This window comes from Chenopodium quinoa, unplaced genomic scaffold (genome assembly GCF_001683475.1).
Source record: "Chenopodium quinoa cultivar QQ74 unplaced genomic scaffold, ASM168347v1, whole genome shotgun sequence".
In the NCBI taxonomy this organism is placed as follows: Eukaryota; Viridiplantae; Streptophyta; class Magnoliopsida; order Caryophyllales; family Amaranthaceae; genus Chenopodium; species Chenopodium quinoa.
In genome coordinates this window covers 2,836,928-2,864,616 of record NW_018743574.1, presented here as the reverse complement: position 1 = coordinate 2,864,616, position 27,689 = coordinate 2,836,928, and the positions used below count along the sequence as shown (strand labels likewise).

At 34.6% G+C, this 27,689-nt stretch overlaps 5 protein-coding genes across 8 annotated transcripts in view; all 5 read right to left on the bottom strand.

The window, feature by feature from the left end:
* Window positions 1-82: 82 nt before the first annotated feature.
* Window positions 83-13,548, bottom strand: LOC110682040 (angio-associated migratory cell protein-like). Of its 2 annotated transcripts, none has more exons than XM_021858248.1 (11): window positions 13,351-13,548; window positions 13,196-13,246; window positions 13,045-13,086; window positions 12,051-12,170; window positions 11,795-11,940; window positions 11,568-11,715; window positions 11,390-11,473; window positions 10,155-10,270; window positions 1,489-1,547; window positions 735-825; window positions 83-626 (listed from the first exon to the last, which is right to left on the bottom strand). In XM_021858248.1, the coding sequence occupies exons 1-11, from the start codon at window positions 13,445-13,447 to the stop codon at window positions 393-395; spliced, it is 1,188 nt and encodes a 395-aa protein (XP_021713940.1). In that variant the 5' UTR covers window positions 13,448-13,548; the 3' UTR covers window positions 83-392. The 2 variants fall into 2 exon arrangements, with proteins under 2 accessions (XP_021713940.1, XP_021713941.1); XM_021858249.1 differs by having other exon boundaries at window positions 13,045-13,111; window positions 13,351-13,385.
* Window positions 13,549-14,191: 643 nt separating this feature from the next.
* On the bottom strand, window positions 14,192-17,479 carry LOC110682039 (trihelix transcription factor GT-2-like). Its single transcript, XM_021858247.1, has 2 exons — window positions 16,793-17,479; window positions 14,192-15,845 (listed from the first exon to the last, which is right to left on the bottom strand). Exons 1-2 carry the CDS (start codon window positions 17,050-17,052, stop codon window positions 14,624-14,626), a joined length of 1,482 nt encoding a protein of 493 aa, XP_021713939.1. The 5' UTR covers window positions 17,053-17,479; the 3' UTR covers window positions 14,192-14,623.
* Window positions 17,480-20,471: 2,992 nt separating this feature from the next.
* On the bottom strand, window positions 20,472-22,445 carry LOC110682038 (protein BOLA2-like). The gene is made up of 3 exons (XM_021858246.1): window positions 22,303-22,445; window positions 21,011-21,033; window positions 20,472-20,907 (listed from the first exon to the last, which is right to left on the bottom strand). The coding sequence occupies exons 1-3, from the start codon at window positions 22,363-22,365 to the stop codon at window positions 20,712-20,714; spliced, it is 282 nt and encodes a 93-aa protein (XP_021713938.1). The 5' UTR covers window positions 22,366-22,445; the 3' UTR covers window positions 20,472-20,711.
* A 650-nt stretch (window positions 22,446-23,095) lies between these two features.
* Window positions 23,096-26,023, bottom strand: LOC110682037 (probable plastid-lipid-associated protein 7, chloroplastic). The gene is made up of 7 exons (XM_021858245.1): window positions 25,269-26,023; window positions 24,897-25,012; window positions 24,664-24,786; window positions 23,866-23,964; window positions 23,704-23,748; window positions 23,520-23,593; window positions 23,096-23,409 (listed from the first exon to the last, which is right to left on the bottom strand). The coding sequence occupies exons 1-7, from the start codon at window positions 25,525-25,527 to the stop codon at window positions 23,331-23,333; spliced, it is 795 nt and encodes a 264-aa protein (XP_021713937.1). The 5' UTR covers window positions 25,528-26,023; the 3' UTR covers window positions 23,096-23,330.
* Window positions 26,024-26,270: 247 nt separating this feature from the next.
* The window catches only part of LOC110682035, a 28,041-nt gene continuing 26,622 nt past the window's right edge, over window positions 26,271-27,689 (bottom strand). For all 3 annotated transcript variants that reach the window (XM_021858242.1, XM_021858243.1, XM_021858244.1), the window contains one exon: window positions 26,271-27,622. In XM_021858242.1, coding sequence (XP_021713934.1) covers window positions 26,873-27,622 — 750 coding nt within the window. In that variant the 3' untranslated portion in view covers window positions 26,271-26,872. The remainder of the gene's footprint in view (window positions 27,623-27,689) is intronic.

Genomic DNA, 27,689 nt, shown 5'->3' with positions numbered 1-27,689 from the left:
TAGAAAAAAGTGGGACTATGTCTACAATTCTGCATTCAAATGTACAATATTGACGAATTGCCAAATAATAAAGAAGATAAAATCTCCAGAAAATCAACTGAGGCTAAGATATAATTTAATAAATTATAGATTCAGAATGAAGTATACAGAGTATATGAGCATTAGTAAAAATAACCAACTATGCTGATCAAATTTAAGAGATCTACACTCCCCAAGAGGGAAAAAAAGAAAAAAAAAAAAAAAAAAAAAAAGGTCAAATTGAACATTGATTTCCTTTCATTCCTTACTATGCAGTCGCAACTCGCAATCAGTTCTTCAAGCTCCCCATCTCCAATTCATAAATGTTTCTCTAGCTAAAGGCTTCGCCTAGGATACATACCTCAAAATTCAGTTCACTTGAGTTCATCAATCTCAAAAACACGAGCAGTCCCATCAAGAGAGACAGAAACAAGGAAATTTCTGTCAGCAGAAACACTCAAAGATTGAACAGGTTCATTGTGTCCGCTGAAGGTTCTGACAGCTGTATCCTCTCCGGAGAGACTATCCCAAACTCGTACTTTACCGTCAACAGATCCTGTAGCTATGAACCTTGATGTCCCAATCCATGTCAGGCATGTTACCCCATCCTGCTTAAAAGTAAAGGGTAAAAAAGTTGCAAATATACAAGACAAACAAAAAAAAGTCCACAGTATCAAAACAGCCAATATGAATGGCCAGGCCAAATTTAGGCAAACCTCGTGGTGATATGTACTGCGAGGTTCTGAATGTTGAAGATCCCACACGATTAGTTTATGATCCAAGCTTCCAGTTGCCGCCCATGGACCGCTGTAGTAGTAGTAGTAGATTAGTGAGGTTAAACAGTATTTTGATGTTCAAAAAAAAGGGGAGAGAATGCACAAGTGTTTTGTGGATTTGAGTACTGCCTAAAACTATATTTTGCCTAATAATCAGCAGGTTCCAGCCTATGATTTCATATGCGAAAGCAGAAATACCAATTGGTTATGGAATATTCGATTATTTCCATGCAAAGTAGGAATTCTGGAGAGTATTCACATACGACTCCAGCAAATAATCATAAAAATTACTCATCCGCCAACTTGCTCTTGCCATTTTCAAATCACTAACTACTAAGATCCTCTCTACCTATTTATGATGCTCATGTACTGTTAGTACAGTATTTAGAAAGTTACACGTTAGTTAGAAAGAACAAAACATAACTTGGGATGAAATTCAACAGATTACTAAAGTAGAAACTTCATCAAACTGAAGAATAGACTTTTATTTTCCATAATTTTTGCCTACTTGGGAACATGGGGTGAACAAATAACACCACTTCACTGCCAGACTAACTGCCACATATAGATCATACCACAGAGCAAGTTGTAATCTTGACACATAAAGGTCGACATTTGCTAAAACAATGCTTGTATGATACTCATCAGCCACAAACAAAAGATACAACAGAACAAAAAAAGAAGACCGACAAACCTTGGTGAAAACCCAACACATTCTACTGAATCTGTGTGAGCCCTAAGAGAGCTAATCACCTGCACAAGTAGGATCATATAAGTTCCTGACCACCAAAAAGAGCATAAACAATGTAATATTTCAATTAGAGAATTTAGACACCATATATGATCTTCAAACGCAGCATGTTCCCCAGAATCCACAAAAAATATATTGACGAGTACATGCAGCTTTATGCAACAATAGAAGTATACAGATTCCAGGTAGCAGTAGGTTCACCAAAAAATGATTGTAAATTCAAAAAGGGTAATAAAAAAGTAATGGAAATCATGGAATGGGTGAGAGAAAAAAAAAAAAAAAAAGTAAACGGTTGGGTTTGGGTCGGGTCAACTCGGGTCGGGTCAATTCAGATTCATTCCATAACCTATACGGGTTGGGTTTGGGTTAGGTCATACTTCTTATCGGATTTGGGTCGGGTTACATTCGGGTCGGGTGAACAATAGGTCGGGTTTAATTCGGGTTTTCATGGGTTAAACGGGTTAGGGTAATTCTCGGATTCGAGTCGGGTTCGGTTCAAGTCAATAATTTACGGGTTAGAATCAAGTCGGGTCATTCTCGATTTTGAGTCGGGTTCGGTTCAAGTCAATAATTTGTGGGTTATAATCAGGTCAGAACATTTTCAAGTCGGGTCATTCTTGGGTTCAAGTCGGGTTCAGTTCAAGTCAATAATTTGCGGGTTATAATCAGGTTGGGTCATTTTCAAGTTGGGTCATTTCCAAGTCAGGTCATTCTTGGATTTAAGTCAGGTTATGTTCAAGTCAATAATTTGCAGGTTACAATAAGGTGGGGTCATTTCCAAGTCAGGTCATTTCGGGTTCAACTAACTATAAATAGATAATTATCATTTTTATCAAGCTAATTATTTCCTTTGACTATAATATATATGGCAATATACTAGGGAACTATAGTCTATAATTTAGGAAGATAACTATCTCCTTTGGCCATACAACAAATATATACTATATTTAACTCTTAAACTTGAGGATGATGCTCCTTTCTTTTGCTGGCCTAGATTGACTTGGCCACCCTAGACAAAATGCTTTGATCAACAATAATAAGGTGGTCTAAATTGCATTTAAGGTGGTCAGGAATAATTTGGGTTGAATTAAGGTCGGGTCAATAACAAGTCGTGTTAATTTCGAGTCGAGTTAGTAACAGGTAGAATTTTTGGGTCGGGTAAGTAATATGTCTGGTAAAATTCGGATCGGGTCAATAACAAGTCGGGTTTAATTTGGGTCAGGTTAATAACAAGTCAAGTTGATTTCGGGTCGGGTTTATAACATGTTGGGTTAATTTCGGATCGGGTTAGGAACGGGTCAAGTTAAATTCAGGTCAGGTTAGTAACAAGTCGGATTAAATTCGGGTTTTAACAAATTAAAACAGGTTTGGGTCAATTTTGGTTCAAATCGGGTTCGGTGCAAGTTAATTAAATTGGCCGTTATAAACTGGTAAATCGATGCAAGTTGTAAACCAGTAAATTGGCCGTTTAAAGGAAATTGGATGGTTCCACCCACCCAATTCGACTCCTGGAGGGTATTAGGGACCATGATAAACATTTTAGCAATTTTTATTCCGAGCGAAAAAAAGTCAAAAATTTCCAAAATTGAAGGCTAATATCCACGCTTTTTAAGAAATTTTTGAGATTTCAGGGCTAGTGTCGCAAAGTCTTGAGATTTTAGGGAATACATTGGGGGGGTCATATAATTCCATTTGAAACCATATATGATCATTATACATTGTCATGGATGTTCGTAATAGGCTTGAGTTAATGAAATCGATGCAAGTATTAGCCGGTAAATTGGCCGTTTAAAGGTAAATTGGATGATTACACCTACCCAATTGGACTTCCGGAGGATATTAGAGACCATGGTAAACATTTCGGCAATTTTTATTTTCGAACGAATAAAAGTCAAAAAATTCCAAAATTGAAGGCTAATATCCACGTTTTTTGAGAAATTTTGGAGGTTTTCAGGTGTCTAAAAGCCTCGAAAACATAAGGGATTTATCTCGGGGTCATATAATGCCGTTCGGAATCATATATAATCATTATATGTTGTCATAAATGTTCGTGGTAAGCTTGAGTTAATGAAACCGTTGCAAGTTGTAAACCGGTAAATTGGTCTTTTAAAGGAAAATTGGATGGTTACACCCACCCAACTAGACTTCCGGAGGGTATTAGAGACCATGGTTAACATTTAAACAATTTTTTTTTTCAGGCGAAAAAAAGTCAAAAATTTCCAAAATTAAAGGCTAATATCCATGCTTTTTGAGAAATTTCGAATATTTCTGGGCCAGGTGTCGAAAAGCCTTGAAAATTTAAGAGATTTATCTCGGGGTCATATAATGCCGTTTGGAATCATATATAATCATTATATGTTTTCATAAATGTTCGTGGTAGGCTTGAGTTAATGAAATCGTTGCAAGTTGTAAATTGGTCGTTTAAAGGCAAATTGGATGGTTACACCCAACCAATTAGACTTCTGGAGGGCATTAGAAACGTTGGTTAAAATTTCGGCAATTTAAATTTCCGGGCGAAAAAAAGTCAAAAAATTCTAAAATTCAAGGCTAATATCCACACTTTTTTGAGAAATTTTGTAGGTTTCGGGGCCCGGTGTCTAAAAGCCTTGAAATTTTAGGGATACATCTCGGGATCATATAATATCGTTTGGAACCATATATGATCATTATATGTTGTCATAAATGTTCGTGGTAGGCTTGATTTTATGAAATCGGTGCAAGCTGTAAACCGGTAAATTGGCCATTTAAAGGCAAATTGAATAATTCCAACCATCCAATTTGACTCCTGAAGGATATTAGATACCATGGTAAACATTTCATCAATTTTTATTTCAGGGCAAAAAAAAAGTCAAAATATTCAAAAATTAAAGGCTAAGATCCATGCTTTTTGAGAAATTTTGAAGATTTCGAGACCTAGTGTCGAAAAGCCTTATAAAATTTAAGGTATTTATCTCATGGTCATATAATGCCGTTTGGAATCATATATAATCATTATATCATAAATGTTCGTGGTGGGCTTGAGTTAATGAAATCGGTGCAAGTTGTAAACCGGTAAATTGGTCATTTAAAGACAAATTGGATGGTTCCACCCACCCAATTGGACTCTCGGAGGGTATTAGGGACCATGATAAACAATTTTTATTCCGGGCGAAAAAAGTCAAAAAATTCAAAAATTGAAGGCTAATATCCACCTTTTTGAGAAATTTTGGAGTCTTCGGGGGGCCTGGTGTCTAAAAGTCTTGAAATTCAAGGGAATACATCCCAGAGTCATATAATGTTGTTTGGAACCATATGTAATCATTATTTGTTGGCATAAATGTTCGTGGTAGGCTTGAGTTAATGAAGTCTGTGCAAGTTATAAATCGATAAATTGGCCGTTTAAAGGCAAATTAGATGGTTCCACACATCAAATTAGACTCCCGGAGGGTATTAGTGATTATGGTAAACATTTCGGAAATTTTTATATTAGGGTGAAAAAAAGACAAAAAATTCCAAAATTAAAGGCTTATATCTACGTTTTTTGAGAAATTTGGAGGTTTTGGGGCCAAGTGTCGAAAAGCTTTGAGATTTTAGAGAATACATTTCATGGTCATATAATGCCGTTTGGAACCATTTATGATCATTATATGTTGTTATAAATGTTTGTGGTAGGCTTGAGTTAATGAAATCAGTGCAAGTTGTAAACCGATAAATTGCCGTTTAAAGGCAAATTGGATAGTTCAACCCACCTCATTGGACTCCCGGAGGGTATTAGGGACCATGATAAAAATTTCGGCAATTTTTATTTCCAGGCGAAAATAAGTCTAAAAATTCCAAACTTGAAGGCTAATAAGCTAATATCCACGTTTTTTGAGAAATTTCGAAGGTTTCGGAGCCCAGTGTCGAAACATAATGATATTTAAGGGGATACATCTCGGGGTCATATAAAGCCGTTTGAAACCATAAATGACCATTATATGTTGTCATAAATGTTCGTGGTAGGCTTGAGTTAATAAAATCAGTGCAAGTTGTAACCCGGTAAAGTGGTCATTTAGATGCAAATTGGATGGTTCTATCCAACCAATTGGACTGCCGGAGGGTATTAAGGACCATGGTAAACATTTCGACAAATTATAATTTTTGGGCGAAAAAAGTCAAAAAATTCCAAAATTGAAGGCTAATATTTACGTTTTTTAAGAAATTTTGGAGGTTTCGAGACCCGATGTCGAAGAGACTTGAGATTTTAGGGAATACATTTTGGGTTCATATAACGTCGTTTGGAACCATATATGATAATTATTTGTTGTTATAAATGATCGTGGTAGGCTTGAGTTAATGGAATCGGTGCAAGTTGTAAGCCGGTAAATTGGTCGTTTAAAGACAAATTGGATGGTTCCACCCACCCAATTGGACACTATGAGGATATTAGGGAACATGGTAAACATTTCGTCAATTTTTATATTCGGGCGAAAAAAGTCAAAAAATTCCGAAATTGAAGGCTAATATCCACGCATTTTGAGAAATTTTAAAGGATTCGAGGCCCGGTGTCGAAAAGGTTTGAAATTCTAGGGGATATATCTCGGGGTCATATAATGACGTTTGAAACCATATATGATCATTATATGTTGTCATAAATGTTCGCGGTAGACTTGAGTTGATGAAATCGGTGCAAATTGTAAACTGGTAAATTGGTCATTTAAAGGCAAATTGGATGGTTCCACCCAACCAATTGGACTCCGGGAGGGTATTAGGGACAATGACAAACATTTCGGCATTTTTTATTTCTAGAGGAAAAAATATCAAAAAATTCCAAAATTAAGGCTAATATCCACGCTTTTTGAGAAATTTTGGATGTTTCGGGTAAAGCTGATAATTTGGGTAAACGAGTCGGGTTTTGGTCGGTAAGAGTGGGTCGGGTCAACTCGGTTCGGGTCAATCCGGATTAAATCCATAACCTATGCGTGTCGGGTTTGGGTTGGGTCATGCTTGAGTCGGGTCACGTCGGGTCATACTTCTTATCGGGTTTAGGTCAGGTAAATAACAGGTTGGGTTACATTCGGGTCGGTTGAACAATAGGTCGGGTTTAATTCGGGTTTTCACGGGTTAAAACGAGTTAGGGTTATTCTCGAGTTCGAGTCAGGTTCGGTTAAAGTCAATAATTTGTAGGTTAGAATCAGGTCGGGTCATTTTCGGGTTTGAGTCAGGTTTGGTTCAAGTCAATAATTTGCGAGTTATAATCTGGTCGAGTCATTTTCAAGTCAGGTCATTCTCGGGTTTAAGTCGGGTTCGGTTCAAGTTAATAATTTGCGGGTTATAATCAGTTTGGGTCATTTTCAAGTCGGGTCTTTCTCGGATTCAAGTCGTGTTATGTTCAAGTCAATAATTTGCAGGTTACAATCAGGTCGGGTCATTTTCAAGTCAGGTCATATTCGGGTTCAACTAACTATAAATAGATAATTATCATTTTTATCAAGCTAAATAATTCCTTTGACTATAATATATATGACAATATACTAGGGAACTATAGTCTATAATTTAGGAAGATAATTATCTCCTTTGACCATACAACAAATATATACTATATTTAATTCTTAAAATTGAGGATGATGCTCCTTTCTTTTACTGGCATGGACTGACTTGGTCTCTTGACAAAATGCTTTGATCAACAATAATAAGGTGTGTTAAATTGCATTTAAGGTGATTTGAAATCGGGTCAGGAGCAATTTGGGTTGAATTTTGGTCGGGTCAATGACAAGTTGTATTGCTTTCGAGTCGGGTTAGTAACAGATCGGGTTGAATTTTTTGGTCGGGTTAGTAATAGGACTGTTAAAATTCGGTTTGGATCAATAATAAGTCGGGTTGAATTTTGGTCAGGTTAATAACAAGTCAGGTTGATTTCGGGTCGGATTTTAAACTGGTTGGGTTTAATTCGGGTCCGGTTAGGAACGGGTCGGGTTAATTCAGGTCAGGTTAGTAACAAGTCGGGTTAAATTCGGGTTTTGACGGGTTAAAACGGGTTTGGGTCAATTTCAATTCAAGTCGGGTTTTGTGATACCCGGATATTTTATGATTTTATATATTATATTTTATATATAAAAAAATAGTTATTTTTATTTATTAAATAACTTTCCTAATCTCATATTTTTTATTTTAGAGTTCAGAAAGTTTTAAAACCCTTATAGTTTAAATAGACTCTTTTATTAACACATATTTATATTAATAAACCCTTATTATTTTAATTGTTTTTATTCTTTTGCCGTTTGCTCGTCACTTTTGTTCTTCTTTTTTGGTGCTTGCTCATCTCGTCACTTTTGAAGTTTTGAACATTCAGAATCTTGATTTCATTATCAAGCAATACCTCAAGCTATAGTGATTATCATCATGATTTATCACTCACTGTGGAATTTGTGTGTCATCAAGCCTTTTATTTACTCATTAATTGTTGGACGTGAGTTTCGAGTGGCGTACAACTATTTGATTCAATTATTTTGCTCATCACTCACTGGAATTTGTGTGTCATTCTACTAGAAGTGTTGGAGTATTTATTTCATATTTCGTTCTCAATTGTGTCTCATTGTTTTGGTATTCGTCGGAAAGGTAATCACACGGAATTTATTTTAGAGTCGTTTGTATTATATTTCTTATTATTATATATGAATTGTATGATTTATTATTTGTAATTTTGTACATGTATATAATTGATTATTATATGGTATTATATGATTTGATTGGTATTGAATATTGTATTACTTTTGTTGTACTTTAATTTATGATTTAATTTTCGAATTGATTATTGTGTTATTCGTGTTAGGGTTTTTAATGTTGTTATTTTAGGAAGTATTGTTATATTGAGGTTTTAGGGTTAGTATTATTTTGGGTTGAAAATTGATTACATTTGGGTAACTAGTATGATTGCCCTATAAGAGTTAAGATATACTACGATTGAATCGAGTTCGAATTATTATATTATTTGGGAACATGTGCCAATATTGAGAATTTATTATCATGTGAAAGATTACTTGATCGATGTATGAGATCAAAAGGTTGAGATTATTATTTTGTTATTGGTTTGAGGCTCGGTGTTATAGACATTAGTCCTTGGCATGTTGGTAATGAGATAATGATAATGAGTTAAGAATGAGGTACAATCTTTATTATTTGTTTTTCTATGGTCCCCTACAGTGGGAATTGGCCCGTATGTGGTCTGGTTCAAGGTGTTTTCTAATTATTGGGAGTATTCAACTTTTTATACTTGTTGGTTTTATTCGAATTACCCATGTCCAAGGCTAGGTATAAAAAAAAGAGCATGGCACACTATTGGTTATGAGTTGAGTAAAGGTTCGTATTCGAGGTTGAGTTGTTAAAGGTTATTTTCAGAGTACAATGTGTAATGTAGTTTCGAATTACATTGTTTAATTGATCTAGTAATGTTAATTATTATATTATACTCTATATTCTAATATGTGGTGATTACTCAGCTTTTGCTGACGTGTGTGTTGTTTTGTTGTGCTACTTGTGTTTGCGGCCATGTCTTTTTCTCATGGTGGCCCTGCGACGATATATTTTGGAATTTGTCCTTAATGGTGAGCAGTCAAGATTTTCTAAACAGGTTGATCAAGTGGTGTAGCTAAAGGAGCTTAAGTGTTTCGATTAGTGTGACGTCATGAGTTTATAAAGTTGTATAAATAGCTCACCTAGTTTATTGGGTTAGTTTATTGGGTTGTAATTATTGGGATTTTGTAAGCCTTAACACTCGACAGGTTGTTGAGTGTGGCAGTAATACCTCCGATTTAGGAGTATGCTTCCGCAATTATATTTAAAGGTTGTCTATTTTTCCTTTATTTCTGATTTATTATTAGTTAGTAAATCGGGGGTGTTACAGGTTTGGTTCAGGTCAATAATTTACGGGTTACATTCGGGTCGGGTCATCTTTAGGTCAATTAATGTTCGAGTTCGGGTCTCACATACTCGGGTCAACTCGGGTCTAGGGTTGGTTTCAGGTCGTGTTTGGGTCACCAGCTTCGGGTTCAGATGGTTCGGTGAAAAATCGGGTTCAGATGGTTCGGTGAATAATCGGGTTTGAGTTGGTATTTTGGGTCGAGTCAACTTTTGATAGCTCTAGTTCCATCAAGATTACCCTGAGTTGCATAAACTCTTAAAATGCATGTTCCAGTAACTCATGCATCTAGTATATTGGCTACCTAGTACCAACTTACAATTTGAGTTTTATTTGAAATTTAACCACTGTGATGAAGTGATGTGACTTAACTAAAAACCAACCTAAACAGACACAGAACAAGGCCTTTACCATCAAAATTATGAATCATAATATGCCATATGCAGTAATGCACTACCAAACTGTCATTGCCAATTGGGTCACGAGAACACAACAGACACATGCATCACTATCAAAGAAAGGTAATTAGATCTTCGATGGTGCATATCACAGATGGCATCAGAAAAGAAGCAACTACCTAGAGATCAAACTTTTCAATTCCGTAAGAGATGACGCACTATATAATGTTAATATTGTTAATGGAAAGGGATTGAATTCTTGTGGGCAATACGAACTTACAGAACCAGGATAAAGGGTAAGATTTAATTATAAAAAAGTAAAAAGCATGTCTAACCTTTCCTGACGAAATATTGACCATGTGAACATTATGATCCTTCGACCCAGTCAAAACTATAGCCGAGTCAGGGCTTATTGCCATGCAAGTTATTCCATCAGTATGATAAGGGTGACCTGGATCAAAAAGCTAAATCCATCAGTGAACTTCCCCTAAGTTTTAAAGGATGAATAGCATGAAAGACAAAGCCCAATCAGATCATGCTCAAAATATCAGCATAAGCATCTGGAGTTTGACATTGTGAAAGATACACAAAACTACAAAAGTATCAGTTAAAACTTATAATTGAATATCAAAGTAAGGAGAAAACAGGTGTCTTTCTAATACATTTTCTTTAAAAAAAATTCACTAGAACTAAATTGTCTCGTATCTTAACACATTGTTAGAATACAGCTAAATACATGCTACTGTTAGTGTGTTAACTATGATTACTGTTTCTGCTTCATTGTTCCCTTTACTTTATGTCCTTATTCACTATAAAGCCAAGCTTAAGGAGGATTTAGAGAGACATTGCTTTTACTGGTCTGTATCTCAACTCCTTGACTAGCTAGAAAGCTGCTAAAGTACTTCCTTCCCTTCTTAAATGCCCTCAATAAAGTGATTACATTGACTACAAACTTTCCTATTCTTTCCTTGGTTTGATTAGGCTGCATTATACAGACAAAATTTCAAGATACTTATCATTGATTAACCTAGCACAATTTGCACCTGAGAATTTCTAAAATATTTTTACTGATATGGGGGGACTAATTCAACAGTTTTTCCATCCCGGTATTCTCTCAATTGTGTATGGAAGTCAGATCCGATGACAAATAAGTGAATAACAATAGCATTACCAGCTTAGTGACACAGATCAACACAATTTTTCACATTAAACTTTCAGGTGCAACTAGCAACATGATGCAGATATTCAAGAAAGAAATTGGAGCCTCTTAAATGGTACAGTTTTTTTTTTTTTTTTTTTTTTTTTTTTTTTGATATCTCAATATTGAAGCACATTACCTATAATGCAAAATCCAACGCATACCCACACAGCCACACCAGCTTTGACAAAAAAAAAAATAAAAAAATAAAAAAAGTCATTATTTGCTTCAAGCCTTCGATGCAAACTATGGACTGTGGAGCATAACAAACATATCACTCTCTCTATAGTGTTGTAGCTACTTCAGTTTTGCTTGCTCATACTTTAGGGTTGATATGTTAGAAGATAAAGAAGTCATAGCAATATAGCATACCTTTAATTTCATGAATGTTCTCGCCACTTTTTGGATTCCATATCCGCAATGACGCATCATCCGATCCCGTGCATATTGTTTTTCCTTTAGAGCACAGATTAACAGAATTTCAGATAACATTTCGTCTTAGAAGAGCCAGTTCTTTAAATAAAAAAGCCTCAAAATATATGAGTATTACCATCAGGGGTGAAGTCACCACAAGTCACTACACTTCCATGACCACTAAACATGCTAAGGTAGGCACCCTTGTCAGCATTCCACATCCAAACAGAGAAATCCTCTGACCCAGCTAAGACAAGATGTCCCCTAGGATGCCACCTAACCCACTGAAAAATCACACATTTCATTATAAATAAATTATATAGGCCAAATATATGCCATCACATACATCTTAAATTATAATACCTCAATTCCACCTCCTGGTCCATCAAGAGTGTACTTCAGTTTCTCTGAAGAAACATCCCAGACGTGAACAATTCCATCAAAGCTTCCAGATGCAAGCAACTGCCCATCAGCACTGAAAGAGACACTGGATACTGTCTCTTTATGACCTGGCAAAAGCACAAAATTTTTAGCAAAAAAACAACCATGGATTCACTACAAGCTCTGTACTGGTAAAAAAGCAAATAACATGCAAATCAATCAAAACAAACGAGTTTACCTTGGAGTTCGAAAGCCCAATCTCCTCGACCAATTCTCCACATAAAACCCTTGTCATCACCACCCCCTGTTGCAACTAATGTTGGATCTGTCGGGCTGCAGGCAACCGTGTATACTTCATCTATCCAATAAAGAAGGAAGTGTTAAGACAATAGCAAGCAATAGTTTGTCTAGCATATGTGTAGACCAATCAATCTATGCTAACTTTCATCTAAATTTCTCAGCAATTATGGAAACCCCCAACCTTGCAACTTCTTTGACTAATTTCCCCATTCAAATCCTAATAATTGGTCATTCTTAGAATGCAACACAGCCACAATAACATTATGAAATCCTTTGCATCAATGTAATTAATTTTATTATGGCATATTATAGTTGGGGGACTCGTGTCTTACGACGAGAGGAAAGGCATACTCTCATTTGGACTCAATCTTTCTCATTTTTCTTCTACATCACCAACATTGCTCACTAAAGGACATGCCATAGATAATCCCCAAGTAATTAAGCGGAGAATAATTTGTATCCCCAACCCCACCAAAAAATAAATCACAATGCTTACCAACTTTTTGAAATTTATAAACATTAAAAATAAAAGTTGTAATTTAAGCAACTTACAGAATCTTGCTGCAATATTGACATTAGAGCTATCACATGTCGGTTTCTTTCTTTTTTTTTTTTAATTTTTTTTAATTTTTTTTTTTTTTTTTTTTTTAAGATTAAATAATCTGAACTTTGACATTGAATAGAAAATTAAAGGAACATCAAGTGCAAATATTCAGAAATTTTCCAAACAAAACAACTCCAAGTCCAAGCAACAAGAATAAAAATTGCCAAAATTCAGAAAGTTTAACAGTTGTACTAAATTTGCAGCAAAATACAAAGATCATAGCTTTACTATATACGAGTATTGCCTTAAAGTTTAACAATTGTACTAAATTTGCAAAAAATCAGAAAGTTTAACATAAAAAAATAAAAAGCACTATTATATTACTCACCAGTATGACCAGTAAATATATGCATAGAATCATCAGCTTCCTCTGCAATCACCCCATCAATACAACACTATTCGAAATAAGCACAATTTTTAAAAAATAAAATAAAATAAAATAGAAAAAGCTTTATTTTTTTTCCCAAAACTCTTCTTACCAATATGTTCATCACCATCAGAACCCTGTTCTTCATCTGCTTCAGGAAGCTCTGATTTTAAAACAGATAATACAAATTAATTGAACCCACAAAACAATGAAATTTAAAAAAAAAAATTCAATTGAATGAAATTTGACAGTAAAAGGGTGAAATACCTTCATCGTCAAAAGGGACTTCTTGGACGATATCAGATTCATCGAGAAAAATATCACCTTGTTCTTCAGTTTCTGGGTAATTATTTTGGGGATTCATTGTGTTTATTTGATTTTATAAATGGAATAAAAGATAGAGAAAGAAGGGTTTTTCAAAGGGTTTGAATGTTTTATACGATGCACTTCAGTTAAAAGCCAAGCCCACCAAAAGGAGATTAATTAAATATAATTGCTTTTTTTTTTTTTTTTTTCTTTTTTTTTTTTTTTACTTATGGAGTACTTCATTATTTTACGAAGCCACGATTCCACAAGCAACTACTACAATTTACATTTTATGACTTAAAGACTTAAAGTCAATAAACATGTCGAAAACCTTAACAATAATTTGGCTTTTTTTTTTTTTTTTTTTGAAAAACTTGTCTTAACTAATTGTGTTAGAGCTATTTTCAATAACCACACTTGCATATTTTTTTTTGGTGTTTTAGACTTTAAAGAGCCACAACTCCACAAGGGTAGGTAATAATGTAAATCGATCTTAAAATCTCTTAAAATCAGAAAAGAATTTCTAACCACTTGAGTTATCCCTCACTCTCACCACACATAACTCGAAATTGTATTATATTGTACGAAGTATAAAATAATATTTATACAATAAATTAATAATTAATTTATTATTCCCAGTCTATTGCAACGCCATATTGATATCAATTTATGTTTGGCTAAGTGAAGATTGCTAACTCATACCTTTATGCTATGTAAAGAGTATAGTTGTATTAGTTTCGGGCTGAAAATGAAAATCACAACTCTATTTCAACCTAATTAACAAACAGTTATGCCAACTCAAAAAGGCTGAAATTCACAACTCTATTTCACCCAATTCAAACAAAGAACATTAGTATCATTATTTAAGTACTGTGAATTGAAATAGTGATTGACAAAATTGCTTAAAGTTCCTACTAGGCCTAATTTTCACACTTTTTTATTGCCCCAAACAAACATCACCAACCTTGTGCAAGCACAGGGTCTAAGACTGCCAAAAACTAGAACAGGAGAAAGTATAGTTTTCTACACAAGACATACACTAGTTTCCAGGACTCTATTCTCTATAGCAAATATACAGTCGCCAAACGACGGTCATCAACAAAGGCTCGATTTTGAAACATCACATTTTCTTGTAAAACCACAACAACACTTGGTGATATACACAACCGGATGCATCTTCACTTCTCGAAGTCATATTGACAAAGTTAACCTTGCTTGCGCATTATGTCCTCATTCAAACGTTCACTGACAAAGGATTGTGAGTAACAACCTGATAAGCTCTTTCAGCATCATTACCAGTCCCTTCAACATGATTCACCTTACTATCTTGCTTAGTTAGTCCACCTTGATCTTGCTGTAAAGCAACCTGTTCCTGCTGCTGTTGCCTTGAATGATGATTCATCATGTGTAGCAAGAGCTCTTCTGGTCTCAAGTTACTACCAGAATTTTCTGAATTGTTATCCAACCTCTTGGATTTTATGTTGTGCAGTTGGTCAAGGAGGGGGAAGTAAGGACATGTTTTAGAATCAGCATGCCTCTGTTTGTTGCCGTCTTTCACTCTTCTGTAGTACTTGTTTATGTTCTCCCATTTCTCCTTACACCTTTTAGCATTTCGATCATAGCCGAAGTTTTTCATTGCCGTCGAAATTTCCTCCCACATAGGCCCCTTTGGACCTACTCTTTGGTATTCTAACTCCATGTTAGTTTTAATCTTTATCAAAGTTTCAACTTCTTCCTTTGGCCACCGTGAAGAGGAACTTTCACCATTATCTTTCTCTTTCCTACCCACAATGCTCATTTCTTGGCTCGGTTTTTCTAGCACTTGCTCAGAGGTTCCAGAAATCTTCCCTTGCTCTAAAACCTTCTGCAAGAATGCAATGGCTGCATCCTTTGCCGCTGATATTGACCTCTCTTGCATCAAAAGCTCCTGCTCCTTCTTAATCCTATCCATTTGCTGCATCTTCCATGCCTCTTCTCTTGCTTGTCTCTCATGCTCATGTTTATCTAGTGCTTCCAGAAACTTATTTTGCAGAGCCTCTTGTTTCTCAAGTACAGATTTCATTAGTATATCAAAGAAATCAGCCCACTTTCGTTTTTTTGTTCTAGCCCCTTCAGATTCACTTCCTGAATTAGAGGTAGTGGATGTTGAAATGGTGAAAGAATCCAAGTTCACTGATGTAGGCATTGTCATTTGGGGTACACATTGGGGGTGACTTGAGATTGGAGACACAACATATGCGGTGTCGTTCATAGAGGTATCCGCTGGCTCAGAAGCTGAAGTTTGGAAAGAACTCTGCTGGTGACCAAGAGCTTCTAACTGATCAAAAAACCGATATGCCTTTCGATTTGTACGATCATATGAGCAATTTTTCAGTCTCCTATGGTACTTGTATATATTCTCAAATTTCTCTTTACATTTTTTGGCACTTCTATGATATCCAAGTTCAGCCATTCTCCTGAAAACAAACAACATCAAAACTCCACTTTCTGCCAAAGCACCCAATTTAAACAACGAAACAGATGTACTGTGTGTACAGCATAGATACATAATCACAAATGCTAACTACTAATTTCGTACATTACACAAAGCAAAACAAACAACTCTACGAACAAGGAACACAAACTCATGCACGACCGACTGAAGGTCACCCAACAATCAAGTAAACGCCATCTTACCAATTAGTAGCAGTCACCAGTCACCCATCTAGTGTTAAAAGACATTCTAATAGAAATTGTAAGCCGAAACAAGAATACATCTTATTATATACTATTAGTCTATTACACCCCTCAATGTGTCTTAGTAGTCATTCATCTATCTATCAAAAAACGGTCAGCAATAAGCAAATTCACACAATTTCTCAGGCAGAAATTTCAATTTAATTAATGCTGCAAAATGTAACTTGTCACTATTTCCAACTACCCAAATATATTCCCCAAAATTACACACACATGTTCTCAATAATACAAAATTCATCCACGATCCCAAATAAATAATCACCATAATTTACAACTTAAACTTCAAATGAACACTCTCACAGTCTCACTCACTCAAAATTTTCCCTATCATCAGCTTACCAATAATTTTATTAATAGCTAGTTCGTATTTGCCTAAACTTGTGTCTCATATTTTACACAAAAATCATGCACAAGCAACCCAAAAACTAACAAACAAAAAAGTCACACAAACATTGTTGCAATAGCTACTAAAACCCGGGATCAAATCCCGTCTACATCATTGTCCACGGCGACACCCATGTAAAGCAATAAAACAGATACACAGACATTTCGACAACCAAAAATCACTAGACTAACACAAAAAATTGAACTTGACAGTAATATGTTATAGCTTTTGGTTGAGATGGTCCTTTAACAGAACTTAGTTTGATTGAATTGAAATTCATACCTAGAAATTTCATCCCAAAGTGGAGATTTAGACCCAGAATCTCGAAATGCAAAATCCATTTCAGACCTTATCCTAAGCAAAGCCATGGTTTCTTGCTGCGGCCATCTATTAGCTGCTGAATTTCTCTCAGCTACTGCAACTGCAAGCTCTGCAGCACCATTTTCATCTTCTTCCTCCTTATTTTTATCATTTTCTCTCTCCTCAACTTTCTCTGACTTACCCAACTCATTTTCCCGCCTATCTCCTGAAATTTCCACCATTTCTGAATTTCCCAGCTTCTGAAATTTACAGCCCAGAAAAAGTTTAATCTTTTAAGTTGGGTTTTTGTGAAAATTGAAGTGGGTTTTTTGGGTAAATTTTTTATTTATTTATTTTTATTGTTTGAGATTGATTATTAGGATGAAAATAAAATTGGGGAAAGAAGGGTGAAATTAGGGTTTATTCAAGTGTAAGAATAAGGAAAAAGAAATTAGGTGAGCATGATTTACCAGATTGTGTGGTAAGTGAAAGATGGGATGGTTAATATGTGTGTGTATGAGGTTAATTTAGACAATTTATTAATTTGGATTTGTGGGGCCAAAAATGGAAAAAAAATAAAAGTTAATTGGTCAATCATGTGGGCTTGACAATAAAAGATAAAGATTTAGGGTTGTAATGAAATGAGAAAATATCATAACATAGTTTATGGATAGACATGAGTAAGGAGGAAAAAAGTTTAAGCAAGTTGGCATACTTATGCAAGTTACATTTGTCTCATTGATTCTCTTGGTTCATGATTTTAGTCCCTTCAATGATAAGGGTGGCAATTCGGGTTAGCGGGTCGGGGTTGGGTTCGAGTTAGATTTTGGGTCGGTTTTGAGTTATGTTTAGAAACTATAAAAAAAATAGCGTAAAATTTAATATTATTATAAAATATGAAATTTGGGTGAAATCGAGTCAAATTCGGGTTGTTTGGGTTTGAGTCGAGTCGGGTCGGGGTCGGGTTCGGGTTTCTCTCAGTAACTTCGAGTTGGGTTATCGGGTCGGGTCAGGGATTGTCTGCCCTATTCAATGATGAGCATATTTTTAGATGTATAAAATTTTGGTTCATAATTATGATTTTAGTTCCTTCAATTATGGTGAGTATAAAATTTTTAATGTGTAGAAGAGCTATGCTATCTATGTATCATGTATGTACTGTTAAATTTTAAAAATATATGCAATAATGGTTTCATAAAGCAATAAAAAAAAAGTAAATAGAGTACATTTTTTTCCTTCTGTTTTTAGGTTATATTAAGTGAAAATTAAACCTCAATATTTGACTAAAAGAATAAATATTTTCAAATCTTTTACACTAAAAAAATTATAAATAAATTTTTAATTGATACAATTATGATTTTGTGTAATTAATGAAATCCTAAATTCACAAAAAGGCTTCTTCACCTTATTTTTGATACATCTTCGATCCCGTACAAATTTTTACTCATAAAACAACTATATAGCAATCCATGAAAATAAAAAAGCAGATCTTTCCTCAAAAGAGAGAAGAAGAACCTGGTCTTTCGAATGAGTCTAATCCTCCTAAAGAAGAAGAAAAACCTTGTCTTTTGAGGGATAAATGTTCCTCCTAGAAAAGGAAGAGTTATTATAAAACTATACTAGAGAAAAAGCACACATAAACGACAACAATTGGGGCTTTCCACCAATAAAAACCGGATGAAAACCCCACCAAAATTCAACAATGGAGGTTAGGGTTTCAGAGACAGGAAAGAGAGGCTAGGGTTCTGGATATGACTTGATCAACATAATGAAAAGATCCGTATTTTTTATACTTCTTTACTACTCTTATTATAACTAATATTACATTGAAAAAAGTAAAGTTTGTAAACACTTTTCGATTGTAATTTGTCAAAAACTTAATAAGGGTCTCTCTCTTGTAAAAAAGGACGATGAGATGATTAACCCATCAATTTGTTAGGTTAGTGAATGATATTTTCATGGAAATTCCCTTGTTATTGCTTGACAATTCTCTACTCAATTCACTTACATTTCCCTAACAAAAAGGCATCAAGTTTGGACGGTGTACGTAAATTTACAAGTTACATATTTGCTTGTTTTTACCAACAATTTGCAAAAAGTCTACTACTATTGAAGATAAAGAAGCCACCCTTTTAGGAATATGGACTTATTTTCATATTTTAACTACAGTAATATGCATGTTACTAGCTCATGCTTTCAAAAGGGAAAGAAAACTTGTGATATGCCAGTTTTTGATGTACGAAAAGTTTGAACTTTGAAGTATGAGTGATTAAATTTCGGCTGGTCAAATTTCTAAAAATCACTATCAAAACTAGTTGGCAATTTGGCAGTGTTCCAAATTCCCACTTCATCAATTCATTATTAACAAGTCTTAAATTTGCAACGTAATTACATTATGTTAATTACTTTGAGGTTATGAAATGAGGTTCTACTAGAGGCACTTTGGAGATAAATATTCCTTACATATACCCATCCTTTAAGTTAACAGGCTAAGTTGGCTCGAAGTAGACTTTGCATTTTCAAATGGTCTAACCCAAAAAATACTCGTACCACAACTAGTTTTCCAACAGCCATAAGAGCTAAATATAAAGTTTTTCAGCCTAAACGAGAAGGTTAACTGTAATAACACTAGCATTTGCCATATTGTTAAAAATGAATATACCCAGCAACTAACAAGAAGAAGACAAGACCTGAAATTACTGTAGTAAAATGATACGGAGTACATAGTATGAATTACAAGTACATGACCTGAAACATGTGAAAGTCGTAGAAATAGGCGTTTAAACAATCTATAGCTAAATATATCTATCATGTATTCATGTACAATACGAAGTTAGAAGTATAAGCTACTTGAACATCCATATCGTTCCAACTATTGGAATGAAGCTAAAGTTCTTCCCAATAATCAAAACCAACCTTAGTGCAATCACATTCATGTACAGCTGCATCAACAGCTCGACTCTTGTCCAGCCTTCAATATTATTATACAAGTAATAAAGTTCATGTAAAATCAGCCAAACTCATAATCTCCCTCTAGTTATCAACTCGTGTATACTATTTTAAGACGTACAGGGAACACTATCACATTTCCTAATATAAGAATGGATTATTATAAAAACCGAACATACCCAAATTTAATGGAGGTATGGAAAGAGCATGTAAAGCCATGACAAGATAAGAGTTGGGAGAAATGACTTAGTATGAAGAATGAATTTCAGGTGGAGGGAGTATATCCGACTGTAAGAAAAACCAAAGGAAAAATACTAGCTCTATAAATAATTTTCGTACAAGCTTATCTCAGAAACAAATTTCTGAACCCCCCACTGAGGTTATGTTTAGAACAGTATACCATGAAGATGAAAGATGCTTAAGAGAATAGGGACTCTTCAAACTCTTACTTAGGAGGCTGTCAATCATGCAACACATAGGGACTACAATGTACTCCTTTTACACTGATGGAAGGTTAACTTAATAAAACTAACAATGAAACGGTACTGTTCATAAATTCCCGAGGGATACCAGTGACAGACCAAGGGTAGTGAAGCAAATACTCTATGCCAGATGATGTTCTAGGAGAATATAGACAAAATCATGTATGGGAAGCAAAAAAACAGTTCTGTAAGAACCTAAATTTTCCAAGGTAGTCAGTCACAAGCAGTCATGTAAAAGCACCAGATTAGCATTTGATTAGATGTAGTCGAACAATTTAGTTAATGATGTACTTTATTACATTGTTAAATTATGGTCAACAAATCCTCAAGGGTTTTTTCAAGTGCTGGATGTCTTGGGCATATTATCATAAGAAATAAAAACATACTTTCGTGATTTGCTATATCACCAATTACATTCTGGTCCTACTTTATAGCTGCATTAAACGTCTTGGAGTAGTAGTGTAGCCTCCTTAGGTGGTTGCTTCTGAATTTTCAGAATCTTGCTGTTGTTTCCACTGCTCGGGTGTCAAGGCTTTCTTTATCGACAAAGCATGGATCTCTTGCATCTCTTTCTCGAGTGCAGCATTAACCATCCGATGCCTCTCCAGTATTCTCTTGCCCTCAAATTGTCCTGAAACTATTTCAACAACAAAGCTTGCACCACACCTAGATTCAGTAAAAAGAGACATGTCAATAAATTCTTTTCTGATATGACGTGCCAAAAAAAGAATTGTGTATTACAAAAACAAGACATGATCTTGAGACTTACCCTCCAGAGGTATCAACTACTTCCTGCAGCATGGGAAAAAAAAAAAAAAAAAAAAAAAAACCAGTCAGAGAGTAAGTATGATTCTGATTGAATTCCCTAACAAATCAAAAAGAGCCGCATAGATAAACAGTCAAGCACCCCCTTCTCGAATTGTAAGTCTAACCAAGCTTTGTAATAAAAAGGCTAACCAAGTATTGTAAGTCTAAGTAATATAGGTTCACAGTGCAAATTGCAAAGTCACTGCTCCCTTTTCGAATTTTGTTTATCTTGTTTCATATATCTGAATTATACCTTGTAAATCACATACGTAGTATATATATTTTTAACAAAACTATATGGATGTACTGCTTACACAAGAAGATACTAGTTACTTCCTAACAACACAACACAAAATCCCAAAAAATTCCAGCAACATGAATGCATAATCCACAAAACTTACATCTCCAGCATAAATGATAAAAACCATAAACAATAGAATTTCTTACAGATGTCCTAAGTGAACCAGATAAGAGCTCAACAGGTTTGAATAGGTATGACAAATTGACTAGAGATAAACTCTTTCAATGATGTGCAACTGATTGAATCTTTCGGTCACAATTTTTAAAAACAATAAGTAATACCCGAAAAGGAACAAAAGAAGTCCAAAAACACTTTTTAGATCAAACTCGATACTAATCACCTATGTTACTCCGACTCGTATTTGAGTGTCATGACTAATCACAAAAAAAAAAGGCATGATTCGAGACTAGCAACTTATTCTTCACCTAGTCAATGTAGCTTAATGCAATGCATTTGTTGAATTCCCAATTCAAAATTTTAGCAAAGTAAGAGTACCCATTTCCTCACCTTAGTGTAATAGACACCACCCAATGATTATATTGCTAAAGTTTCCCTATTACACTAATTACAGTAATAATACAGAAACTCCTATGAAAAATCTATGATCAGTCAGTCCAACCATCTCAACCCAAATTCCCCTAATTTAGAGTAGCCTAATTTAGAATTTGATTTTAAAAAAATTAATCATGGCAATCAAATGGCATAGTTTGTTTAAATAAAAGCCCTAAAAACACAATCTTTTTGCAACCAAACAGTTCTAAGTCTTAACACAGTCCAAGTAGAATTTGCTACTTCTTCATGACATATCATACCAATTACCATCAATTCAAATTGCTAAAATTCATCAAATCATATACGAAGTATATTTAATTATTGCTAAAATTCATGAAATTATAATTAACAATAAAATAGTAAGAATTGAAGAAATAAAAATAAAAGGTAAGGGAAATTACGAGATGAACAGGGCTGAGTTTAGACGTGAGAGAAGACTCAACTTCCTCCTTTGTCACCCCCATTATCTCTCTCTTCGCTGCTGCTTAATTTTTTTTTTTTTTTTTTTTCCTGTTTTGTTTCAAAGATCAATTATAAATGCTTAAGCTTTTTCTTGCAATGTGCATAATTATGCGTAATTCCTACGCTAAAGCCCACTGTATTATATGGATCAGCCCAATCATCTTTTCTGTAGATTCATTTCGAATAGATTCTGGGTATTCATGATTTGGACGTCCTCTCTCACATTTAATTCAGAGCTGTCAAAGCGGGTTTACGGTCAATTTCAGATCAGTTGTAATTGGATTGGGTCGTATTGGATATTTGTATTTATATAAATCGAATGTTAAAAAGTTTATTTTTTTTTTGAGTAAGTTTGGTAGATATTAAAAGGGCATGTTTTGATTACTGAAAACAAATGAACTGAACTGAACTGAACTTATTGAAATTGAAGTGAACTGAATAGAGCTTAAATGAATTGTTTATGAGAGAATGAAATTAGAAACTAGACTGAACTGAAATTAAGCTGAACAGAACAGATATCAAGTCATAGTTTAGCTCTGCGTGTGTTGATAGGAAGGTTTTTGTAAATCGAATTGTTTATAATGAAAAAGAGATCTTGATGAATAACTTATAAGCAAATTTAAAAATTTTTGTGTAAGCAAATTTATATTTTGTAGATCTTTGCACTATACACTTAAAATTTTCGTGCATAACTTTAAATGATAATTAGTAAGGTATAGACACAATTAGTACTTCGAGGAAAGTCGAAAGGTTTGCAATCAATGTTTGGGCTTGCAAACAAATTCCGCAGACAATGAAATGATATCTACAAAGCATTGTATTTGTGAATCAAAATAATACATGTACAAGAAGTGAATGCTAGCCCTGCACACTTGAAAATTCTCACTTCCATACTTTTGTTTGCCTCTTGTAAACTCTTATAGCACTTGATCTCAAGGCCATGATAGAAACATCGAGGTAAAATTGATCAACTATCTGTTGTTCTTTCTAGTATGAAGATGTTGCCTTTATTATCTCTTCCTATCCGCATCGTGTCATCTACATATCTGTATCATCTGTATCAAGGATCAACAGTACACTTTCAACATTGACCTTTGGTGCCAAAAGATCAGATATTGGATAGTGTCATTTAAGCAGATAAATCAACAAAGGATACGTGATCTCCAGCCAACCTTCTGGATTGAATATGCCGAGTAAAAGATCATAATTTTTCTTGAACAAATTCATCAGCTTGAGTTTTTGTCAATCATATCAGGGGAAAAAAATCACAATTGAGTTAGTTTATCACCATCTCAAATTTGTACAACTACAGTCTACAGAGCAGTAGACGATGTGCATACCTTTTCTGGGGTGATCTGTGAATTGTCATACTTGATACTTACTCTCTGTACATAACAAAAAGAAGCTCAATATATTCATACACACCAAATTACAATTGTCACTTCAGAGTTCAGACAGATTAGTAAATTTATTAGAGAGTTCAAGGAGATGTGGAGGCTTACCGATGGTGAGACAACACTGAAAGAGGCCTGAACTGTCAACTGACCATTTAGCAGAATCAGTCCTCTTGCACTGAACTTGATTATGTTGACTGCTTTGCCCTCCATTATTTTGGCATCAACACAAAATCAATAGCTTTATAAATGTTTCATAGGCAAACACAGTAATTATTCAACAAAGAAAAAGTAATCCTATAAGTTATAAGACCTCTAGTTAGCACTGAACTAGTTTATGCCAAAATTCAGATAACACCCCTAGATAATCCACAATCTTCAATTATAGATTCCTCAAAAACTTGTCATTTTTACGATTCTTGCTTCCAAACGTTAAACCCTTACACCTATTATTGTGCAATACTGCAATCCATGATATGCAAGATAAACTTTGGCTCATTATCGGAGTTAAACCAAGCTAAACAAAACACAACCAACTATCCAAGTCAATGAGACATTTGTGTAGCGGGGTTGTTCGTGGTCAAGTGCAAGCATTCCAATCCCTCGAAATAGATATAGGTTGCTTTCATATAACATGTCTTCCCAAAAATACCTCAAAACGAAAGACAGTAAGATTAAGAGGTTAACTAATCCCTGAAACCCTGCTTAAATTAGAATATGTAACATATTTTACAGGATTCCTGAAGGCTAATTAGTTATCCCCTTTCTTTGAAAGTTTTTTCTCCTAAAATTAGATAGCATCAACAATCAATTCATGCCTAAAACATGATAAATTACTTGCCATTTGTATAAAAGAGTAAGTCTGTAATAATTGATAAGGTTTCTAAAATAAGAAAGTAGCCATACCTCAGCAATATCAATGATCTGTAAAAAATCCCCCAAATTGATAAAATCTCTGAGTCCAAGCTTAGTTCTTTTTGAACCCAATATAGTAATTGTACTATATATAAGCTTCCAGCATCCACTAACCTTTCCAATTACAGAAACAAAAACAAAGATTTAAAAAATAATTAATAATGATCAACTCAGTATAAAACAAGTCAATTACATAGAAATTATACCCAAAAACTTTGCTCTACCTTATCTAAAGTGTGTGTTGGATTGGGTGTTGGGTTATTAGCTTCAAGTTCCATCACCAAATCCTCAATTTCTCTCTTCTTGTCAGATGTAACCCCAAAAACACCTCTATTGGTACCTATACACACATGCACAATATATGTCAATAACAAGCTCAATTAGTTTAATATTTTAGGGTGTGGCAACCAGTATCGAATCTTGTCTACATCACTGCCCTTAACGCCTTCTAGTACATCAAAATACATACATTACACACAAACAATAAATACCCATTTGCCAAGATTGACTTTTTATATCTAGCAAATCAAAACCCACTAAAAACACATTTTTTTTATAAAAAAAATGAATCTTTAAAGAATAAAAAGAAAATGTACCTTCAATAGAGTTATAAATACTTGATTTAGTAAGAGAATTAATGTCTTCATTATTGAGAAGCAAATCTGAGCTGTGTTCTTCAGTAGTACAATCAACTCTAAGTGTAAACCCAGAAGATAAATAATGCTTAAATTTTGTACAGTTGAGTTTCGAATTTGGAAGTGAGAATGATGAAGTAAGTGGGATTTTGATTTGGGATAATTGTGGAAATGAATGTGAAGCAGGGATTATTGGTGGTTGCATAAGCTTAGTGGCCATTGAAGGAAGGATAAAAAAAAAAAATCATTCAAAATTATTGGGTGGACGCACATATTAAAGGGTATAATGGGGTATTTAATGTAGTACGGTTGGGGTAGTTTCGGTAATTCATGTCTTTTGACTCTAATGCCATCGTTTAATTAGTGAAATAATTAATTGATTAACAAAGTTTTTTTTTTTTTTATTTTTTTTTTTTTACAAAAGTTTAGATATATAATTCATGTAAACTAATACGGAGTAATATTCTTTATAAGTACCCGGTTGAACATAAAAAATAACAATTTTTGCTTACTACTGAATGCACAAAAATACTCTTATTCACTCCTCTTTTGACCTTTGTCCGTTAGGAAAATCATATTTATTTACATTCATTTATCAATTTTTTGAAATTTTAACTGCAATATAGGGTATTTGCAAAATTACTCATTGATTTATAGAAGGGTATTTGCAACATTACTCATTAATTATAATTTCAAACTAATCAACTGCTAGACACCTAGAGTAATAGCAAGCAGCAACTCTTGTACTCTGTAGCATTTTCCTTTTTTGAACAAGAACTTCTCTGTGTATGTAACCCTCAAATTCTCAATTGATAGCACAGAAAACTTTTTAAAAAGTGGACTGGATTTTTTATTATTATTATTTATTTATTTTTTTGAGAAAAAATGGCCGGGAATATTATGCATAAAAATATAGTTTCTATTCAGATCAGGCTCCTCAAAGCCAAAGAAAATCTGTAGCAATGAGACACTGAAACCAGACATTTAATATATCTGAATTAAATCACTTCTTGATTTGGTAAATGTGAACTGCACTGGATAACTCAAATGTCCTCTCGTTTGAGAACTTATATTTACAGAATTTACATTTCCTTTCGAAAGAATAATATACCTTTGTCCTACAAAATTTGAGACTCAGCATACCTCAGAAAAATTCATTCCAAATGATGAAGCATACCTCACAAAAATTCATTGATGATGAACACGGGCCTCCGCCCAATGCTTGCCTACAAAATCCACAAGCTTTTTACCTGAAATTCTACACTCAAGATGTATACTACTAAGTTGCCTAATGAATAGGGATAGATTTCTTCCGTGCCAATTAACCTGGATTCCAAACCATATGGCCTCTAGAAGACAGCAAACCAAAATCGCACATAATCTACAAAATTTTAACAATCCTTGCCATGTCCACCTTCATTTCCATATACTAACAGAATTCACTCCTTTCTGCATCACAGATAACCAGGGATTTCGGAAACGTTAAGCAAGCTTATTGCATCAATACAATAACAATTACCAACTTTCTTCTGCATCAAAATTCACTATCTCCTTCATTATCCCTTCTACATCAATGGGAGATATGCCCCACCGTGCCCTTTTCTCAGCACAAGTGGTCCAGCATTGTCAGGAACCTTGTCCAATGTCTTGTTACATGCATCAACCACATCGATAAACCCAGTTGCAATGGAAGCCATCTGCAAACGGAACCTCAAATCTCTTGTTCTTTTTAGCAAACAGCGAAATGACCTCCCCAAATACTTGGCCCATTCAGCTGGTAAACCTCCTCCTGTGAGCCAGACTGAAAAATGGGATTGATCTACCCTTGCTACCATCTCCGCTCTGTAAAATTTCGCCAATTCAACGAGCACAGAATTCTGGAGAGGAAGCACAGCCACAAATTCAGCCACAAATTGCTCTACAACTTCTGGTTTAAGCATCTGGGTCCACAACACCGGTGTCCATTCACTAGGTTGATTAATTTTATAAGCTTCAGCCACAATCAATGCTTCCTGGAAACGTGTCTGCTCAACCAGTAACCTGCGAGCACTGGTCTCAGACAGATTCAACCACTGGATATCAGGCATACGAATTTGAAGGGATACGAGGGAAGCCTGTGCACAAGCAGAACGCGTTTTATTGCCAGCATCAATAGAAGAGTGAACCTCTGCAGCTTCAATGTAAAAGTGCATTGATACAAGGAGATCTTCATTGTGGTCCTTGTCAGGGCGCAGGTGCCACCGCTGATAAGACTGTTCAGCTCGTGACTCAAGTAAAGAAGCTGTTTCGTGCTTCAAGTCAAAGTGTTTATAAACCTACCACAAAATCACGACATAAGCATTATCACAAACAGAAACAGTTAGCAGGAGGAACTGTAAACAA

What these genes read in the sequence shown, in the direction of transcription:
- LOC110682040 (XM_021858248.1), bottom strand. Translation starts at nt 13,447, where the DNA reads ATGAATCCCCAAAATAATTACCCAGAAACTGAAGAACAAGGTGATATT. An exon ending in TTGGGCTTTCGAACTCCAAG is followed by an intron (nt 11,941 to 12,050) that starts GTAAACTCGTTT and finishes TGCTTTTGCCAG; the next exon opens with GTCATAAAGAGACAGTATCC. An exon ending in TGGTGACTTCACCCCTGATG is followed by an intron (nt 11,474 to 11,567) that starts GTAATACTCATA and finishes TGTGCTCTAAAG; the next exon opens with GAAAAACAATATGCACGGGA.
- LOC110682039 (XM_021858247.1), bottom strand. Translation starts at nt 17,052, where the DNA reads ATGGTGGAAATTTCAGGAGATAGGCGGGAAAATGAGTTGGGTAAGTCA. An exon ending in CTTTGGGATGAAATTTCTAG is followed by an intron (nt 15,846 to 16,792) that starts GTATGAATTTCA and finishes GTTTGTTTTCAG; the next exon opens with GAGAATGGCTGAACTTGGAT.
- LOC110682038 (XM_021858246.1), bottom strand. Translation starts at nt 22,365, where the DNA reads ATGGGGGTGACAAAGGAGGAAGTTGAGTCTTCTCTCACGTCTAAACTC. An exon ending in AACTCAGCCCTGTTCATCTC is followed by an intron (nt 21,034 to 22,302) that starts GTAATTTCCCTT and finishes CCCATGCTGCAG; the next exon opens with GAAGTAGTTGATACCTCTGG. An exon ending in GTAGTTGATACCTCTGGAGG is followed by an intron (nt 20,908 to 21,010) that starts GTAAGTCTCAAG and finishes TACTGAATCTAG; the next exon opens with GTGTGGTGCAAGCTTTGTTG.
- LOC110682037 (XM_021858245.1), bottom strand. Translation starts at nt 25,527, where the DNA reads ATGGCCACTAAGCTTATGCAACCACCAATAATCCCTGCTTCACATTCA. An exon ending in AGATCATTGATATTGCTGAG is followed by an intron (nt 23,965 to 24,663) that starts GTATGGCTACTT and finishes AAAATAATGGAG; the next exon opens with GGCAAAGCAGTCAACATAAT. An exon ending in GAAGGTTGGCTGGAGATCAC is followed by an intron (nt 23,410 to 23,519) that starts GTATCCTTTGTT and finishes CAGATGATACAG; the next exon opens with ATATGTAGATGACACGATGC.